The sequence below is a fragment of the Manihot esculenta genome, chromosome 13 (genome assembly GCF_001659605.2).
Source record: "Manihot esculenta cultivar AM560-2 chromosome 13, M.esculenta_v8, whole genome shotgun sequence".
Taxonomy (NCBI): Eukaryota; Viridiplantae; Streptophyta; class Magnoliopsida; order Malpighiales; family Euphorbiaceae; genus Manihot; species Manihot esculenta.
This window is the reverse complement of record NC_035173.2, coordinates 1516973-1537871: the sequence shown is the minus strand read 5'-3', so window position 1 is coordinate 1537871 and position 20899 is coordinate 1516973. Positions and strand designations below refer to the sequence as shown.

At 31.4% G+C, this 20899-nt stretch overlaps 2 protein-coding genes across 3 annotated transcripts; both read left to right on the top strand.

Moving 5' to 3' along the window:
- The first annotated feature begins 5955 nt into the window (after positions 1-5955).
- LOC110629088 (chlorophyll a-b binding protein, chloroplastic) lies at positions 5956-7549 on the top strand. Its single transcript, XM_021775953.2, has 5 exons — positions 5956-6146; positions 6251-6433; positions 6543-6580; positions 6720-7234; positions 7350-7549. Exons 1-5 carry the CDS (start codon positions 6094-6096, stop codon positions 7365-7367), a joined length of 807 nt encoding a protein of 268 aa, XP_021631645.1. The 5' UTR covers positions 5956-6093; the 3' UTR covers positions 7368-7549.
- A 796-nt stretch (positions 7550-8345) lies between these two features.
- Positions 8346-19905, top strand: LOC110629851. Of its 2 annotated transcripts, none has more exons than XM_021777017.2 (15): positions 8346-9297; positions 9454-9580; positions 9736-9773; positions 10057-10150; positions 10967-11928; positions 12449-12580; positions 13066-13138; positions 14185-14224; positions 14333-14405; positions 14955-15020; positions 15893-15970; positions 16064-16236; positions 17535-17581; positions 18987-19236; positions 19332-19905. In XM_021777017.2, the coding sequence occupies exons 1-15, from the start codon at positions 9116-9118 to the stop codon at positions 19685-19687; spliced, it is 2691 nt and encodes an 896-aa protein (XP_021632709.1). In that variant the 5' UTR covers positions 8346-9115; the 3' UTR covers positions 19688-19905. The 2 variants fall into 2 exon arrangements, with proteins under 2 accessions (XP_021632709.1, XP_043805515.1); XM_043949580.1 differs by having other exon boundaries at positions 9174-9297; positions 9408-9580.
- Positions 19906-20899: the final 994 nt, after the last annotated feature.

Below are 20899 nucleotides of genomic sequence, written 5' to 3'. Positions count from 1 at the left end.
ATAATTTAAATTGAAAATTAAGATTTAATATAATTAGATTTACATTTTAATTTATTAAATATTGAGTTTTGAGGTCCTTTGTTTCTCTGTCCTAGGGTATGGTATAGAATCCAAGTGAGTATCCCCAAAATGCTCGAGTGATTGTCAAGCTATCTAACATTCTCTGTCTCATTACTTTGAAAAATAAAATAAATTCTTTCCATTATTATACTGTTGTATATAATTAGATATTCTTTTTTAGTCTATTTTAGCTGGAATCGTTATTATTATTATAAATAAATTTAAAATAAATAAAATCCATTTGAGCTTAGGACCCAAAATGCTTCTAATAAAAGTAGATATAGTCAATTTAATGGAGTCAATCAACTAAGATATTGCTAAAACCCTAAGATATTGTAATTAATAAAAGAAACTTAAGATTCTTTTTAGAAAAACTCTTATTATGATTCATAAGGCTATAATTAAATAAGAATTTTAACAATGCTAATTATTTTATTTTATTTTTTATGTTATATTGTATAATTAAATAAGAATTTAAAATTATGATAATCTGTACAAGATAATTTTTTTTAAAAAAAATTGCATTCGGTGGTGATTTTTTTTAGAGAGATTTATAATTTAGTCCTTAAATATTGTCATTATTAACAAGTCAGTCCTTGTATTTTTAGAAACCTATTAAAACGTCCTTATATTTTCTTTCTGTCAATAAAATAGTCATTCCGTCTATTTTTACCGTTAAAAATATAATAAAAGACCAAATTACCCCATTATTTTCCTCCTCCTCCTCCTCCCTTTTATTCTTCATCAATTCTTCTTCTTTCTTCTGCTTCTTCTTCTTTCTTCTGCTTCTTCTTCTGCTTCTTCTGCTTCTTTTACTTCTGCTTCTTCTTCTTCTCCTTCATCATCATCATCATCTTCTTCTTCCTTTTTGAGGAGGAGGAGGAACTATTTCGTTGACGAAAAGAAACGATAAGGACGTTTTAATAGATGTGAGAAAAGATAAAAATTATTTTGTTGACAAAAAGAAATGATAAGAGCGTTTTAATAGATATGAAAAAAAATAAGTACGTTTTAATAGATTTATGAAAATATAGGGAGTGATGATTTTGTTGACGGAAAGAAATGATGAGGAGGGACTATTTCGTTGACGGAAAGAAACGATAAAAACATTTTAATAGACATGAGAAAAGATAAAGACTATTTCATTGACGGAAAGAAACGATAATGACGTTTCAATAGATATGAAAAAAGATAAAAATGTTTTAATATATTTTTAAAAATGTAGGGACTGACTTTTTAATAATAGTAATATCCAATGACTAAATAAGGGGTTTTATTTGAGGATAAAATTGGATTTTAAAAATTTTCTCTCTACTCCTGTATCTAATTTTAATGGAAAAGAGAACGAAAAAACTATTTCGTTAACGAAAAGAAAACATAAAAATGTTTTAATAGATTTCTAAAAATACATGGATTGACTTGTTAATAATAACAATACTTAATGACTAAATTATAAATCTCTCTTTTTTTTTTAAATAATAGTGACGTCAATACCAAAATCTTACTCAAAAGAAAAGATTATTAAAAAATTATATTCTTTTAATGAATTTTTCAAAGGTGATTACATATGAATATCAATTTTTTTTTTTAAAAAATCTTTTTCATGATGCTTGTTAGTAACAAGCCGACAGTTTATAATTTGTTTTTGTAAAAAATTAGCAAATCCTATACGGCTTCTTCACAGTCTTTTGGATGGTTCCATATGCGTGAGTATTGGACGTAACGGTTGAGAGATCCATTTAATCTAACTTCTCATAAAATTTATATATTATTAATTATTTGACAAAATAAATAATTAAATGATATTAATCATAATTATTATTTTAAGGTGACTGCGATGGAACAAAACAACTAATAAGATGACGGAATCCGACCGTCCAAAACACCGACAACTTAATATTCCTTGTCAGAAAACAAAACATCAGTTGGATTAAGATTAAAATTAACATCAGGATTAGGTTTGGTTTGGTTTAGCAAGTAAATGCTAATTTCTTATACATATTGAATTAAAAACAAAAGTTCTGATGTTTGGTCGGTGTCTAATCTTTAACCTCCCCCAAATAAATTTATTATTATTATTATTGTTTTGGGTTTCATGATTAGTATATAATTAGAGTCATTAATTAAGGTTAATCATATATATAATACGCTGTGTATCTCATGATTATTATTGATAGGGTGATATACAGAAAGATCAAGCTATAATTAAGATACTAATTAGCTAGAAAGAGAGAATTGAATGCTTCAATATGAAAATATTGATAGATTGATAGTAAAAAAAAGTTGAGAAGGATAAATAATATGGAAGAACTCGAGATATATAAAGTAATATGGAAAGAAATAATAACAAAAAATTTATAATTTTCGGAAAACCATACGAATTGATTTCAAATAGAACTGAATAATAAAATTAAAGCGAATGGATTATATTTTCTGATCATTTGCAGTCTATCATTTCTATAATGAAAATTATATGTACATATGAATCATTAAATCGACCAAAGAGTAACAAATCAAACTTATTTAATATAAAGAATTAGACAAGCCATATTTCTAAATTTATCAAAATTTAAAACGGATAGATCGACTACTTTATAGATTGAAAAGGACGGATCGGCCTCCTCAAAAGCTTGTAATACAATAAAACTTTAAAAGCCAATGTGGCTAACTTTGATTACCAGAAGGAGCTTACTCATGTGTAAGTCGGATGAATCTGACACGCCCTGATAAAACTAAGTTAAGGATGTCGATCTCCTATGAGTTGGTCATCTTTTTGGTACAATACAAGAATCACAAACGCACACTTGTAGAGGATACAAACAATCAAGTATTATATTTATTGTCCTATAACCTATTATTAATGTACCGTCGGATACACATGTACAAAGTATCTCTGCCCCATAAAAGTGACACATTACCAGGCGTATTAACTTTGTTTAGAGGTATTTATATACCGAAATAACTCTAATTTTTTACAGATAAAATTAATAAAAATATTAACTAATAAATATTTTAAAATATTATAAACATTTTAATGTATTTTTTAAAAATAAAAATATTATAAACGTTTTAATATATTTTTTAAAAATAAAAAATCAATTAATAAATTTTTTTACGAATTTAGATAATAATTTTTTATAATAATAATAATTTAATTTGTGTGGGGGATTTCAAGTTTTAACAAGATGTGGTAGTTGGGTGCTTAACCTACAAGAAAGGGTACTAATTGTTTTGATTTTTGCCCATTTTTGAAGTCTTTTGTACTCTCTCAAAATTTTACATAATTATTTGAAATTAGATTGACATGCATCAATGATATGGTCCCCTTTTGTTTGTGTCATTTTTCTGGCTGCCAACAACACATTTGTTTTTTCTTTTTCAACACATTATTACCAAATAGAAACATTTCATGTTCCTAATAATTATCAACCACTGCTCATCATCAAACATTACCATTTATACTTAGCTTTATACACTTCTTTTCTCTATTATTTAGCAGAATAGTAAAATTTTACTCGAAAAAAATTTTATATATCTAATCAATAAAAAAATATTTTAGAAAAACTCACTAATTAATATCGTAATATTTAACCGTATTTGAGATGTATTCGGTAGGAATAAAGACATTGTAATGGCAATAAAATTAGAAGCTAAGTGAAGTTGTATGGAAGCAACTATCTATGTGAAAAATATAATAATAATGATGAATGTCTATATATATAAATATGAAATTATAAACTTTATAATAAATAATTTATTATCAATTTGTGAAAAAAAAGAAATATATATATATATATATATATCCGACATTATAATCATAGCTTTTAGAGAGTTTGGCAAAGTTGTTATTGTAATTATTACAAACCAAATGTTGCATTATTTAGTACTTTCAGAACAGATCATCACCTTATATTTAGGATTTTTTTTTTTCTTCAACACTAGTCAATTAATCATTCCCAGGACTGCCTCTTGGCTTGTTGACTTCGCAACTAAGGAAGAATGAAAATGACCTTTAGTAGAAAAAAAAAATAATTATTACTTATTTTGACCCTATTTAATTTCTTATTTATTTATAGAGAATCCAGCTATTTGAGAAAAATCACTTTATATATAGTCATATGTGGGTGATGATTAATCCGTATTTTAAAATAATTAAATTTAAAATTACTTGAAAAATTAACTTCAAATGATTCAAATTTTAAATAATTCGAATCCTGATATTTTTTGAGTTTAATAAAATGAAAAAAAAGAATATTAATTAAAATATAAATATAAAAATTAAAAAATTAAAGAGTATTAAAAAATATATTTACAGATTTAATTTGACGATCAGATTTTACTCTCTTAATTATCGATTTCTTTTCTATTAAAAAAATAAAGGAGTGCTACGAGATATAATGCAGAGGCAACATAATTAGCAGAATGGTTTTTGGTTTGCTATAATTCTTGTAAGGCATAATTACAAGTACTAATAGCTAGCACATGCTTGCATGGAAAAGTAGACGAAAGGGAATCCAAGGCAATGAAGAATTTTTTTTTTTTTTAAATCGAAATGATTATAGAAAAGTAAAAGGATTTTGCTAAATTATATCAAACAAGCTTTGATATTGTTGGTAGACCTTAAAACACATTGATTAATTAGAACTAAATACACCAATTGCTTCCTTAAAAGTCCCAGACTTCTCTTGGTTGGTAGTGTTGTCCTGGCATGAGAGAACCTGCCATTTCCGGTTGAATAAAAATTTCGTTAAAATTCAATTCATTTGATTTTTAAATAATTTTTTTATTTAAAATGAAATTATTCAATTATTTTTAATTTAAAAAAATATTTAAAAAATTAAAATTGTATATAATTTTATTTAAATTTATTTGAATTAATTTTTTTTTACAAATTAAATATAAGATTTTTAGTGTGGTAAGGCTACCAAACTAGATCACTTGGTCGGTGCGTTACGATTTGGAGGAAATTTGGTGATAATGATTTGGGTAATTACAGCACATAGTGGGATTAATTTTTCTTCTATCTTTATATCTCTGGAAAGCTTAATTATTAGCACTGTGAAATCATGTGCAGCTTTGCTTGTAAAAAATCATTTTTCTTTGGAAATTTTTACCTCTTTTACCTTTTTTTAGTATTTACCGTTAGTTTCTACATATTGGAATTTAGTTTTTTTTTTTTTTAGCTCTCCGTTTGCTATAAAAATTTTAATTTAATTAATTTATTTCTTAATGATTTTCTAACTGGAAATAAAAGAATTTAATTTTTATAATTCAATTAATTTCAAATGAAGAACAAAGTGTTTGATGGGCTGAGTTCTAAGCTTAGAAGAGCAGCCCAATCCAATGATAAACCAATTCCATTTTCCCACTAGGGTCTAGGCCTCATTTGACAAAAGAAAAGCACAAAAGGCTTTCCCCATTACAAAAAGTTTTGAGAACTTGGGTCAGGCTTTGGTCCTGTCAAGATTTGTTGCCATTAATACCCAGCAACTTACAGAATCCATCAGGGTATTTCAAGGACACTTTTCTTTACACATCAAATTTAATGTCTGCATAACTTAAATTATTACAAAATATTATTCAGACAAAAACTAATTTTAATTACTAAAAATAATAACCATCTTCACTTTTTTTTTGTCGGAAGATAAGAGTTCATTACTATTAATAACAAGAGGGTTACAATCAGCCTAAGGCTTAATAGCAGAAATAACCCAAACCCATAGGTCTTAAAAAAAACTAATCTGTTATGCTAGGCTCCAATTGGAACAGATATTTAGATATATGAATTTGGAAGCTGAGAATGTGAGCCACCAAATCAACTTGTGAACTGTGAATGATTCCAACAAGGCAGAAGTGTGGAAGTAGAATGATTTGATATGAGATTCTGCATGCCACATGGCAATCAATTAGCCAATTACACACTCTTTCTCCTATCCTTTGAGATAAGCCCCTTCATACATTAAACAAATTTGCATCCATATCACCCTCCACACTCCATTTCAACACCCCCCACAAACTCATTCAACAACAAAAATGGCTTCTGCTTGTGCTTCTTCTGCCATTGCAGCTGTTGCCATTTCTCCCAGGCAAGTTCTCTCAAAACCCATTTCAGCAATTGCAATTCTGATGCTAAAACCTTACGTAATTACCAATTAATCACATGTATAATCACTTTTTCATAATATTGCAGTTCCCAGAAGAGTGGATCTATAGTGGGGGCTACAAAGGCTTCTTTCCTTAGTGGGAAGAAATTGAGATTGAGAAACTACACATCACCTGTAGCTTCAAGATCTGTTACAGTTTGTGCTGCAGCTGACCCTGATAGACCCCTGTGGTTCCCAGGCAGCACCCCTCCTCCATGGCTCGATGGCAGGTTTAGTTAGCTACTTGTTCTTTGAACTTCTATGTTTCTGTGCACTTGTTAATTAGAGCTCAAGTGATATGCTTCTAATATGTTTGTTGAATTGATTCTTCAAATGCAGTCTACCAGGAGACTTTGGCTTTGATCCCTTGGGTCTTGGTACGTTAAAATCTGTTCTATTATTGAAGATGAGAAACTCCTCACTCATCTAATTGACAAGAACTTGAAAAACCTTTAGCTATTGTTCACTGGTCTAATCTAATCAAGGAACTTATATTGTTTTAAATGGATTAAACAGGATCTGATCCTGAAACCCTGAGATGGAATGTACAAGCAGAGCTTGTGCACTGCAGATGGGCAATGTTGGGCGCTGCTGGTATTTTCATCCCAGAATTTCTAACCAAGATTGGCATCTTAAACACCCCATCATGGTATGATGCTGGAAAACTGGAATACTTCACTGATACAACTACCCTTTTCATTATTGAGCTCATATTTATCGGATGGGCCGAGGGGAGAAGATGGGCAGATATTCTAAAGCCAGGGTGTGTTAACACAGACCCTATCTTCCCCAACAACAAGCTCACTGGAACTGATGTGGGTTACCCAGGAGGGCTATGGTTTGATCCTCTTGGATGGGGATCTGGTTCTCCTGAGAAGATCAAGGAATTGAGGACAAAGGAGATCAAGAATGGGAGATTGGCTATGTTGGCTGTGATGGGTGCTTGGTTCCAACACATCTACACAGGCACTGGTCCAATTGACAACCTCTTTGCTCACCTTGCTGATCCTGGTCATGCCACCATTTTTGCTGTAAGTTATCCCTTTCTGCTCTCTCTAATTACAAGTAATATATTAGGCTCTCTAACACAACTAAAGAACATACGTAGTGTTATTGGAACTGACAAAAGTATATAATTTGTTTCAGGCTTTCACACCAAAGTGAAGAATCCAGAGAGAATGCCAAGCAAAAGGCTTGAAAGATTTGTACTTGTGGAATGAAAAACCTTTGTGTCATTAGAAGTTGAAATGGCTGTGTTTATGATAGCTTTCTCATAGAAATGACCTTGCAGTGTACAAAAATTTTTAGCTTAAATCTTCATGAATATATTTTAGCTGTCAAGAAAATCACAAATGCATTCTGGGATTTGATCAAAATGTTTAATGAAGAAGCACAATTTGAATAAAATTGATTTCAAATCAAATTAAATTAATTAATTTGGTCACGCCGTATCTCAGATGGAAATAATTTCTTAAATTATATAATTTTTTTTAAAAAATAAATCATTGAATTACACTAAAGTTGAATTGAATTAGAGACACAAAATTGAAGGAATTTTCTACGAAGATAATAATAAAAAATTAAAACCCCCTTCGAACAATGAAAGCGTTGTTTTCCTACCTGATAATGAGTTTTGGGCTTTTACACATTGCTTTGTAATTCATTAATTTTATGTATATATGAATTTATCATGATCATCACTTCCAACCCTCAAAATAAGATCATCAAAGATTTTTTAAATCTTCAAATACTAACTCAAGTTATCGCTTACTTTTTATTTGGCATATTTTATTTTGTAAAAAAAAATAATTTAAATGAATTTTTATAAATTAAATATGAATTTAATTTTTTTAAAAATTTTAAATAAATAAATAAATTGAATTGAATTTTTATAAAGTTTTTAATTTTAAAGAGGAATATTATTGTCTTAATTTTCTTAACCTATAACACACCAAATAAAAAATATTAATCTTTTCTGAGTATTTTAATATATTTTTATTAAATGGTATATTATTTATGAGTATTTTTATTTTATATATATTAAAATAAAATTATTAATTTTAAAAATAATTTAATACTAGACCAATATAAGGGTGATATCCGAAATCAAATAACCATAAAAAACAATTGTACAAATTTTAAAATAAATATTTTCCTACAAAAAGTTCTCAAAATTATCGTTAATTTCGCTCTTCATCCTAACAGCCGCAAAGTGCTAGTAGGATACCCATGCAACTGAAATCCTCCTTTTTCCAGGAAAACTCTTCAGATTTTCTTGGGGTCCAAATACCCTGGCCCTCCTCTTTCACTATAACACTCTCCTCTTTGGCCTTAACTCTTTATCCTTCGCCTCCCTCAGCCACCGGTAGTTGCAGCAATCGTGAAGGTTGGAGATTTAAGATTCACCACCGACTGCACCGACATCCAGCTCGCTAAATTATACCGTCGACTAAATCATTAAAACCCCTCAATCTCTGGCCTTTGTCTCAAAACTTCACCGAATTAGTAAATCACCATCTCAAACAACATTAAAAAACGCACGCTCACTCGTAAACGCTTGCCCTCGGCAGCAAGGGCTGAAATTTCGCTTCCCGGACGTAGCGAATGAAAACGGGAGGAGTGGTCATGTCGATGATAAAATGGGTCGAGTGAATCGATGCTGGAGACTGGTCATCCCCATGGTCGCAGTCGAAGCTGGAGACCCACTCTGAGTCAAAGGAGACATAAAAACTGGCATACCAGGGTTTGAGTGAAAAATCTTCTCAATGATCTTGTTTTGATGCTAGGCTTCAAAATTTGTAAAAAAATCCAAGCAGAAGAGAGACACTGATTTTGAGTGCTAGATTCTTATTATGTAATTAGGCTAAACAATCATTTTTGCCAGCTTCCCATTCAAGCAAAATTTGTTAAAAATGGAAGAAGAAGAAGTATTAGAAGGCAATGGTGCTGGAATTAGGGTCTCATTGTTTGATTATTCAGTAGAAAATCACTTCAAGGCAATGGACACGATTTCTAAGCTATGTGAAGAGGCAGAGTCTGATTCTCTACAAGAAGCTGAAATTCAGCGCTTGTCCTCTTCAATAACTTTTCTAAAGTCAGTAAATGCTTAGTTAGACTCTGCTTTTTTATTGAAACTTTACCCTTTTTTTTTGTGAGCTTAGAAGTTGATTTCACATCGTCAGATTATGTTCTTTTGTTAATCAGGTTTTTTTTTTCTTGGTGACAAATTTGGAATTTTTCATGCTATTAGAGAATGGCGCCAGTTTAAGTACCAACCAAGAGTTGTTAGGTTTGCCTGTGAAACTGAAAATTCTCAGGAAAAATGTTTTCTTGGTGACACAAATTTACCGCAGTTTTCATCAGCGACTGTTCCAGAGGTACTCAAGGGAAAATATTACATTCTTTGTTTGTTTCTCTTCTTAATTGTCTCTCTTTTTCTCCCCTTTGTTATCTTTGTTCGATTTTACTTATTCTATATTGCAGAAAAATAGCATGTAATAAGACGTTTGTTTTTGGTTTGGTGCTGTTGCAGGAGGGACTACATGGGGATGCTGCATCTGTAGAACCTAGGTACAATGTAGAGGCCTTCTCTATGTGTGTGTGTGTGTGTGCATGCAAGCTCGTCTCTCTTTAAGGTTTCTTATGATGTGAAGTGATAATATCATTGACACACGAGATTTATGTTTTCAGAATATGATTCAGTTCAGTTGATTGTCCTGAATTTTTAGGGCAGGTTTAGTTATATGAAGATATTCATTTCAAAACAGCTTTTTTATATACTTTTACCTCAATGCTACATAATCAAGGTTTCTTATTTACTTGTTCAGACTTCGTTCTTTCCATCTTATTGCAGCAAAGACTTTGTGATGTATGTTGGAGGTTCTGTTTGGGCATTGGATTGGTGTCCTAGGTTTCATGACAGGCCTGCCAGTTGTGTCAAATGCGAGGTATTTCTCTGATCCCTCCTCTCTGCCTCCTTTTTCCCTTGTCTTCTGTATTTGGTGGAAGCAGAAAACATATCCTTATTAAGTGCTTGAGCTGTAATTATTTTGTTGCTTTTGGCAACCTTTTACTCACACATAGCAGGCTAACCAGCATACTTTCTTGATTTAAGATTTATAAATCCTGAAGAGCATTTTCGAGTGCCTCCTAAATGTGTTCTCATGTGTCATAAAAATAGTAATCAAGGAAGTCGTAATGTGTCATTGGTGGAGGTGCATAATATGGCAATGAAACCTATCTGTCTAAATTTACCTGTTACCACTCAATGCATGCTCTGATGTTGCATGATTGAATAAGTTATTAGTTAAATTGTTAGGCTATTTTGGTGGTGCATGTGCAATATATAACCTCTTAATCCCAAACTATGTGGATACATGGATGTAAAATGGGAATGTGTAATTTTAACAAAAACTTACATTTCAGGCTGGAAAAATTCATCATTTATATTAAACATGTTTTTGTGTTAAGTGTAATCCTTCCTGATAACCCCACAGAACTTCATAAAAGAATTGCAAGTGCAATTTATATTTCAAAAATGTTTTTCTTGTAAGTAATTAGCTCTTTTACTTATTTAAATTAGTAAGTTCATTTCTTATCTGGTGGACTTTGTCCATAAGATTGAAAGCTTTTTATTTTCTTTCTAATATTGTCATAATTGGCTTCTGCATCTGTGCTGCATCTACATGACTTGAAAAAGAATTGATGAAAATGTTATTACCTTATGCTTTTGGCTCACTTCCTGTACCTTTTTTCTTTGCTAGTTTGTTGCTATTGCTGCCCATCCTCCTGACTCTTATTATCACAAGGTTGGCACTTTGCTTACGGGCAGAGGTCTTGTTCAGATATGGTGCATTCTAAATGTCAGTGAGAATGATGAGGCACCACCTTCACTAAAAAAGCCAAAACGGGGACATCACAGTAGTCATTCCGTGGGTGATAAATCAAGTCTAATAATAAAGGGGCCGAAAGGCAGACCTAGTAAGAAGCAAGTAGAATCTCCCAATGGCAACGGCACAGAGGAGAATTCTATTCAATTCAAGAGGCCAAGAGGTAGACCTAGAAAGCAGCAAATAGAAAAACCTCCCAGTGATGAAGCCACAAAGGAGTCTTCAACTCAATTTAAAAGGCCAAGAGGACGACCTAGAAAGAAGGAAATAAATGAATCTCTTGATAATTCAGATTGCAAAAATCAATGTGTTGAAGCCCTTGCTGTTCAATATCCAGAAGATTCATCTCAATTACTTGCTATAGAATGGGTTTCTGGAAATACTCAAGAACAAACCATACAGGAAAACAAGGGTAGAAAACGGAAGGCTTCTACCAAGGCACTGTCTGCATGTAATTCAGCTGCAGAAACTACTGGGAGTAGAAGGCAGAAAACCAAGGCAAGTGCAGCTGGTAAATGTGCTGGTGAAACATGCCCGCCATTGTTGACTCAAAATGATGATGATCAATCTTCCCCAGCAATCCACCAAATACATGAAAACACTATACAGGATCCTGCAGTGCTTAATTGTAGTTCAGATAATGTTCCTCAGGAGAACAACTCTGATTCTTTTTCTATTCCCAAGGATATTGCTTTGCCAAGACTAGTATTATGCCTAGCTCATAATGGAAAAGTGGTGTGGGATGTGAAATGGCAGCCTTGCCATTCATCGGATTCCAAATGCCAGCATCGCATGGGTTATCTTGCTGTCTTATTGGGAAATGGGACACTGGAAGTGTGAGTCAAAAGCTTCAGTAATGATTTCCCACGTTTTGTTTGCTTCTGCATCTTATCAATTTCCATGATCTCTTTCTGCTGCGTTTACCTTATTTGATTAGGAAAATCTTATTGATTTCTTAATATAAATAATTATGAGTGAATTTATGCACTGAGAAATAACAATTACTTTTTATATCTTGTTAATCATCTTTAATGCATTTAAGTTTTGTTGGATAACATGAAAATCAAATGAATATTTGGGGAAAAGTAATAATTGCAGTTACCAGTGTTGCAATGTTGATATTTTTTTTGGGCGGGGGGTTTGAAAGGTGGGTTTTGGCTGATGTGATAAGGGTAAATTCGAAATGTTGAAGAACTGCATGTTGTACAACTACGTTAGTTTGTTCCTTCTTCTTTAGAATACATGCTAGCCTTGAATTGTATGTGTACTGATTACTAGTTGTTGCTTTCCATTTTAAGCTTAAAGAAGTGATGTTTTATGTGGTACTTTTCTCATAATTCCTGTTATGAAATGCAGATGGGATGTTCCTCTTCCTCATATATTGAAAGTTATTTATTCTTCTTCTCATAGAGAAGGTACTGATCCTCGCTTTGTTAAATTGGAGCCAGTATTCAGATGTTCAATTGCCAAGTGTGGGGAAATACAGAGGTAATTAATGTGCCTATCTTTTGTCTTCTATCTTCATGATATTTATTTTAACTCATATGGGACTGAGGGATTTTCCTGGATCCATTAGTATCATTTAATGGTAACCAAGGATTTTGAAGTTTAAATTTACTGCTTGAAAATGATATCAAAGTAAGTATGAAATAATGCTTCCATACATGAAAAGATAACATTGAAATTACAAATATTTGAATAGGTCATCTCAAAATCATGAGACTTCACCTCACAAACCTGCAAGATTGTAATATTTGTCTGTTTGGAACCACAACTTTTCGAGTTGGTTTTGCTTCAATATTAGTTTGTATACATTTTGAATAGCTTACAAGTTGCAAACAAATAAAACTTAAAATTAAACAAGTCATGGCTTTAACAACAATTGTCAAATTAATTAAGCTACAGAATCTTTATAAATTGGGATGAGTTTAACCGACTTGCTGCTAATATACTTTATACAATTTCCCGTGCAGCATTCCTTTGACAGTGGAATGGTCAACGTCATGTCCCCATGATTACTTGCTTGCTGGATGCCATGATGGAACGGTAACCTGCCAAAGATATTATTTTTGTTATAAAAATTTCATACTCCTCAGTAATTAGAAATGCTGATAATTTTGCATTCTTGACATCATATCTATACCTATAGGTGTATGTCTGGACATATATAGCATGCTTAATCTGCACTTTTCTAGAAGAATAGTGCATCATACTTCCTACAAATTGGTCCATTCTTTGAAAGATCTCCATTGATTAAATTCTGCCAGTTGACTCAATTCCATTTGCCATTCATTTTGAGCAATTCTGCTCTCTCATATTCCATTCTGAGTTTATAATGGTAAGAGAATCTAAGAAGTTCTCATATGATATACAGTAGTCATAAAGCCCTGTTTATTCCAAATCCTGTTGAGACTAGGGCTTAATATGAACGAAACTAGCAACGGCATGTATTTGTTTTAAAGGCAATTTGGTAGATGGTTTGCTGAATTTCCAGGTTTAATTGAAGCACATAAGTTTTTGTACAATATATATAGAAACAAAAGGGAACATGGTGCTTATTCATGCTCTCTTTAGGCCCCAGTTCACAGGTTTAATTAAAGCACATAAGTTTTTGTACAATATTTATAGAAACAAAAGGGAACATGGTGCTTGCTCGTGCTTTCTTTTGGCCCCAGTTCAACTATCAATAGTAGTTTCTAATTCCAGTGAAAGCTACTTGAGACTCTGAAAAAGTAAAAAAGGAAGAGCATTGGAGAAATAAAAGCACAACTGGTGAACTCTAAATTACAGAAAACCCAGGGAAAAGCAATTCTGTCAAATAGGTGTAAACAGTGTCCACACTACAATGATACAACTAGTATCTTCTTCCAAACTACAATAGTAACCTGACCTTTTTTTGGCTTCAAAAAATAAATAATCAAAATAATAAAATTTGAATGGAAGAACTCAAGTAATCTGGTTGAGTCAAACCAATATTTGGACCTAAATATCTTTGCTTCAAATCATTGCAAAGCAAAATCTTTTAACTCATAGACTTCTAAAGGGGATAATTTATTCTTTATTCATGACATTTCCATTTCATCTACTTCCAGGTTGCTTTATGGAAGTTCTCTGCAAGTGGTCCATCTGGAGGTAATGACTAGTCATTTAAATTCCGTTGCTCTATCTCTCTAGATATGGTTTATGTCAAGGCTCAGGGTTTTGGTGTAAATTTTAGCAATTGCTTCATTTACTCTACAGATACAAGGCCTTTGCTACGTTTCAGTGCAGATACTCTTGCTATTAGAGCAGTTGCTTGGGCCCCAGTTGGGAGGTCAGTGGTTTCACATAATATGTTGGTCTTGTTATTTCTCGAGTCTTAATGTTTGATATTTCTTATTTTCTTCATGCAATTTTGTAATCCTGGTGATTCGATTTGACACTGCAAGACTGCCTCTTGGTCATGGGACCTCTCTTGCCTACAAGAATTTGCTTATCTTGTTGATAGTCATTCACAAAACCACTTGCTTCTTCAATGGTGTTTTAATTGTGAACTGCTGGCATTGTAACTTTCATGATGATATTTCAAAGAATCTGGACTTAACTGTCTATTTGTATGCCATATGGAATATCTCGTGCCTCAGTTACATCTTTGTGGAAAATGATACACTAGAGGCGTTACCTTCTCATATTAGCTTGTGTTTGTTCCATCATGTTGTCATTCAAATCTAAGCTTCTCCCTATGGTAACCTGTTATGTTAGGTAAAAAGGCCATAGGACATGTAGGTTTTGGGTTAAGTAGTTGTTATTTGTTATGAAATACTGCCTGTTCCTTGCACTGGTTATTGAGATATATAATATGCTAATCTTTAACTGTTTTTAGTATCCAAGAGAGTGCAAATGTCATAGTTACTGCTGGACATGGAGGGCTGAAGTTTTGGGACTTACGGTAAATATCATAGTTTATTTTCTGTTAGGTTCTTAATTAGGTGATTCTTTGATGCTAAATATTTGTTCGTTAATAATTTTTTTTTTTAAGTTTTAAATATATAGTTCATATGTTCAACTTATTTGGTGGTTGATGTCTGAATGTGGTTTATATATGACATAATTGAACTTTTATAGGATTGTAATGGTAACTAGTGTAACACTTGTGGTCTGTAGGAAATGTACCATATTGCAAGGTTGTATCAAGGAAATGTATAACCTTGTAATTCAAAAACTTTGAACACCTTTTTTGTGGTGCTTTCAACATGTTTTCCTTGGAAACAGTTGGTTATTGAGCCTCTGAATGAGTAAATTATGTTAAATTGTACAGGTTATGCATATATTTTCTGAATCCCGGCCGGAGATGTTGCTGCTAAATTTAAATCACTAAATAAAGTAGAAGAATACAACTTCAAGTATTTTAGGTCAATCTGGTTTCTGAATAAAACTGTTGGTTTTTTTATGGCCTTCATCATGCATTGTCAGATTTCTTTGGATTTGGCTAAATAGTTTTCATCTATAGATTTCCTTAGTTGGTAAGAATTAATGAAATTTCTTCCGACAGATTCTCAATATTAAGTGTCGTTGATTCTTTTTCCTTCTTTCCCCCTTGAAATAGGCATAACCCAGCCAGAGTTGGATTAGCTTGATTGTTGTTTCATGGAATATATGTTTTTGCATGTTGTATGTTCAATGTATTCATCATGTAAACTTGTGTTCATTAGCTACAAGCATAGGGAGTTGGGAGACTGGCACTCATATTAAAATTTGATTTACTGGTTTATAATTATTAAACATCACACTAATGATCTTTATACTTCTGGTTGTATTCAGTGATCCATTTCGACCTTTGTGGGAGCTCCATCCTGCACCGAAATTCATTTATAGTCTGGATTGGTTGCCAGATCCAAGGTGTCATGTTATTCTTTCTTGGTGAAGAGATAGTGGAGCTTTTGTTAAAGATGCTTCTTTCTGTGATTGAACCATTAATTATTTACATTTCAGATGTATTCTCTTATCCTTCGATGATGGAACGATGAGACTCCTCAGCTTGACGAAGGCTGCATATGATGGTCATGTTAATGGAAAACCTACAGTTGGGCCTAAACAACAAGGAATACATGTTTTTAATTCTTCATCCTTTGCTATATGGAGCGTTCAAGTGTCGAGAAAAACAGGTGCGTCCATTTGGTTACATTATTAAAGGATTAATTTTATGTTTGCTTTTCTAAAAGAGGAAGGGCTGGTATGAGAATAGCAATAGCTATGCTTTATGTGACTAGCAATGGTCATGCTTTCTCATATGTTTATACGAATATAGGATGAATAATTATTTTTTGTTAGATTAAAAAAAACCTTGTACTGTCCATTTCTACATCATGTTTGCAACCACAGGTGTGGGTAACAAAAATAGGCCCCTAACAGCCATAACACATTGGTAACAGTCGGGTGCTATGCAAATTTTAAAAATTTTGCAAAGTTCATGAGATGAGTATATATTGGTAAATATAAGTGAAAGTAAGATGCTCAACTATGTAATAAGCATAAAAACATCAAATTAGAGACATCATATAGATATATTACTTATATAGTAAGCATAAGATACACAATAAGATACATCAAATGATGAAAAGAAATTACAAAAATAGAAAATAACTGACCTTTTGCAAGAAAGTAGTTGTTGGAAAGTAAAGATATTTATAATTATCTAAGCTTAAAGGGAGAGACTTGTAAAAAGAAGAAGAAATTTGGGTGAAAAAATTTGAGACAATGTGATAGAAATAGTAGGCATGCTGGAACTGCAGAGAATCAACAGAAATGAAGAAAACATTAATTTTATGTGCTTTGCAGAAGTTGCATTATTAGGATAACAGCCGTGACCGCTACTTAATGGTAAATTATGGCCATGACTCATACACCTCAGAGGATGCCTTTAAATAACGGGGTAACAGGGCATTGAAAAACCTATAAATAACTGCCATTACACTTTATTTCAAACCATGATCAGGATTTAAATGTGTTTGAAGTTGCCTTCATTTGCTGCATGGACTTGTTAATGGGTTCATAACATGGTCCAAGTCTATTGTTGCTTAACACAATTAGATTCTATTGTTGGATCCTAGTTTCTACATGCTTCATTTTAGTATGCTTCATCCTATAAATGTCTTTATCAATATTTAGCTTGGCCCTTATATTTTTGGATACTTTAATTTACTCACTTGGTCAATGTAAATATACTGTTGAGACAATTTCTATGCAGCATTTCATGCTTTTCTGTATGTTAGTATTCTATCACCAAGCAAGTGTTTTGTGGAAAATATTGGTAAAAGTGTAAATTTTCCATTGAACTATAATGCGATTTATAGAGCATCCTCTTTCAATGTAATTGCAACTAGGTCAACTGAAAATGCTTGCTTCTCTTTTTTTATTTTAAAAAATTGCCTTCATTGATAAACTTATTGATGAATTTCAATAGGCATGGTTGCATATTGCAGTGCAGATGGTACTGTTAACCGCTTCCAGGTTAGTTCTCTTCTAATTTTCTGGTATAACTAATCAAATTTCTACATCTTCATGTTATGCAAATATAGGGTAAATTATATCATCGTCCCTCAACTTTAAGAGTAGTTTCATATTTGTCTCTCAACTTCATTTTGTTGTCAAAAAATCCCTTGACTTTAATTTTGTCTCAGCAAAAGTCTCCCTTGCTTACAATAGTAGGTTTCCATGTTAAAAAGAAATGAAATTACTTTTTTGTCCCCCATAATTAAATTAATAAAATATTGTATTATATTTTATTATATTTTCTAATAAAATTAATTATTGTTAATTATTGCTTTTATTATCAAAATATAATGCTATAACTTTTATATTATTTTATTATTATTTTGCAAAATTATTAAAATTCTCATTTTTTTTATTTATGTAATATTTTAATTAAGTTTCTTAATATTTTAAACAAATTAATATTAATATTTGTAATAAATTAATATTAAGAAGCTTAATTAAAATATTACATAAATAAATAAATATTAAAAGAAAAGAGGAGAAAAGGTATTTTCATTCTCTTTAACCAGTAAACTTGGTATTGCAGGTGAGGGAGACTTTTGTTGGGATAAAATTAAAATTGAGAGATTTTTTAGCGACAAAATAAAATTGAGGGACAAACATAAAACTGCCCTTAAAATTGCAGGATGGATGATATAATTTACCCTGCCAATATAAGATCAATGGTGGCTATGCCTTAGGGACCATTTATAGTGTAATTACTAATGATTCATTGAATGGATTATGTATATAACTGGCTAATAATCATATGCCAGATGGGAATTGTTTGTTAAGTACCAAAATTTTGTTTATAGAAATAATGCAATTGAATATGATTTTCCCGACCTTTTCTTGATTGAAGCTTTTGTGCCTAATTTGCTGTCAATTCTGGTAGGAAAACCCCTGTTCTAAGTCCATCTACAAAACCTTTTATCTTTCAGCATCTTTCATATAATGTACTCAATTCAGTGCATGACATAACATTTAACAAGTTTGGAACTAAGAAATTTGCAATATTTCAATTGAATTGAATTTTTTTTGATAATTCTCATTTGTGGACTGAAATAATTCAATTTTTTAAACTTAAAAAGTTCTTTCATTTTCAAAGAAATAGAAATCATGGATAATTATGTAAGAATTTAATTGAATTTTTTTTTTTGCAAATGATTTTTTTCCAAACAAGGGGGAAAGATGGGCACAAAAATATTCTTAAGGGATTCTTGAATTTAGTAGTTTTGACGACTTGGGTAGAATTGTCGTGCCTACTGCATTCTTTATCTATAGTACTGAACTATTGATGATTGCTGTTATAGATGTATATTTGCAATTCCAAGTTGCTTCATAGCATTGTAAAAGCTAATTGTAACCCATTTATAATCAGCTTACATGGAAAGCAGTAGAGAAAGAAGCATCAAGACATCGAGCTCCGCATTTTATGGTTGGGTCCTTGAGCAAGGATGAATCATCTATTACAGTAAATACTCCATTGCTGGATTCTCCTCTAAATTTGAGGAAGCCATTTAGTGTTGGGGACAATCCAAGAACTATGCGGAGTTTATTGGAGTTTAATCAGACAAAAAGAGCAAATGATAAGAAAGCAAAAGCACCAGCTGCGGAAAATCAACCATTAGGTAAGGCTGGTAATTTCATTTCTATATTCATGTTTCCATCTAGCCATTCCATGTCTATTTCCTTTGAGCATAAAGTTCTTTCAAACTTGTGGCAGCTCTATGTTGTGGCAATGATCCAGGTACGCAATCTGGACCTGATGAAACATTGGCTGCTCTCAAAAACCGAATTAAACCAAAATCCAAAAATGCCAGTACTAAAATGGCCGGAGAGAATCTGGCATTAGTATGCGTAGATGAACGAAAAGACAGAGGGGAGAAAGACGGCGAAAAGGCAGAAGCTGCAAAAGAAAGAGAAGTTATGCCTCCCAAAATTGTGGCAATGCATAGAGTTAGATGGAATATAAACAAGGGTAGTGAGAGATGGTTGTGCTCAGGAGGAGCAGCAGGTATTGTACGGTGTCAAGAAATTATATTTTCTGATACAGATAAATATTTGGCCAGCAAAAGATAAGATTTGGTCATGTTGTCCTAATTTATACGTAATTGTTAGTGTTTATGAGAGGTTTTCAAAGCTAAAAGCTCCCTCTATGCAAATTTTGTCGACCCATTTCCTACAAGTCTCTGTGTTATGAATCCCTGTAACGAAGTTTCCTCTTATGTAGTTGCTGCCTTACAGTTAATTGAGGCGAAGCATTAATACATGGAATGTGAAGTTCAAATTTCAATCAATTTGAAAAAAAAAAAGAAAATTGGAGATTAACCTCTTAAATGAAACCCTATATGTGTATGAAAGATTAAGACAACGAAAGCATTTTTCTACGGGATTTCACTTGAAAATTAAAAATTTTTCGTACTAATAGATTTGGATCCATAACTATGGGTTTCAATGTCAATGAACAATGTCTTGGAGTTTTTACTATATATTTTTTTCATTCTAGCACATTGATAAAGAAGATTAGAGAACTATTGTACATACATTGATTTTATATAATTGTTAATTATAGTGATTTTTTATAGAAGTATATAATCAAGTACGATCAGTATTCGGTTTAAATCGATGAATTGAATTAATTTAAAATTTTGGTATTTTTTATTTATTTTCATTCGGTTTGATTTTTAATTTAAAAATTTTGAAACTGAATTAATTTAAAAATTCGGTATTTTTTATTCATTTTGATTCATATTGATTTTTAATTTAAAATTTTAATTATTTTGATTTGATTTAATTTGATAAGAAATAAATTAAAAAAATCAAATCGAATCGATTAGTGATAATAATATATTATTTTTAATAATATAAAGAGATTAGATTATTATGGTTAAAATATTTTATTTAAATTTTAAAATATTCAAAATAAAGTGTAAAAAATAAAAAATTTATTAAAAATTTAAGTCGATTAAAAATTGATTCGATTTGATTTGATTTTGATCAAAATCGATTCAGTTTGATTTTCATAAATATTAAAATTTTAAATTTAATTTATTTGATTCGATTCGGTTTTAAACTGAACCGAATGAATGATAAACCAATATATAATCAATAGTAAATATCTAACCATAATAATTATCCATATATAATAATTACAATTACTCTATGAGCAGCAGCGTGCAGTCAAATACCTAGCTGCACTTTTAACACGCAATGTTCTCATTTGCCCGTTCTTGTGATTTCAACCCCTTAAGTTAAGTGTTAACGTCTCAACAATACTCTCTTCTCTTTTTT

Coding starts and splice junctions, on each gene's coding strand:
- LOC110629851 (XM_021777017.2), top strand. CDS start 9,116: ATGGAAGAAGAAGAAGTATTAGAAGGCAATGGTGCTGGAATTAGGGTC. Junction 11,929..12,448: donor GGAAATGGGACACTGGAAGT/GTGAGTCAAAAG, acceptor TATGAAATGCAG/ATGGGATGTTCCTCTTCCTC. Junction 15,021..15,892: donor CTGAAGTTTTGGGACTTACG/GTAAATATCATA, acceptor GGTTGTATTCAG/TGATCCATTTCGACCTTTGT.
- LOC110629088 (XM_021775953.2), top strand. CDS start 6,094: ATGGCTTCTGCTTGTGCTTCTTCTGCCATTGCAGCTGTTGCCATTTCT. Junction 6,434..6,542: donor CCTCCATGGCTCGATGGCAG/GTTTAGTTAGCT, acceptor CTTCAAATGCAG/TCTACCAGGAGACTTTGGCT. Junction 6,581..6,719: donor CTTTGATCCCTTGGGTCTTG/GTACGTTAAAAT, acceptor TGGATTAAACAG/GATCTGATCCTGAAACCCTG.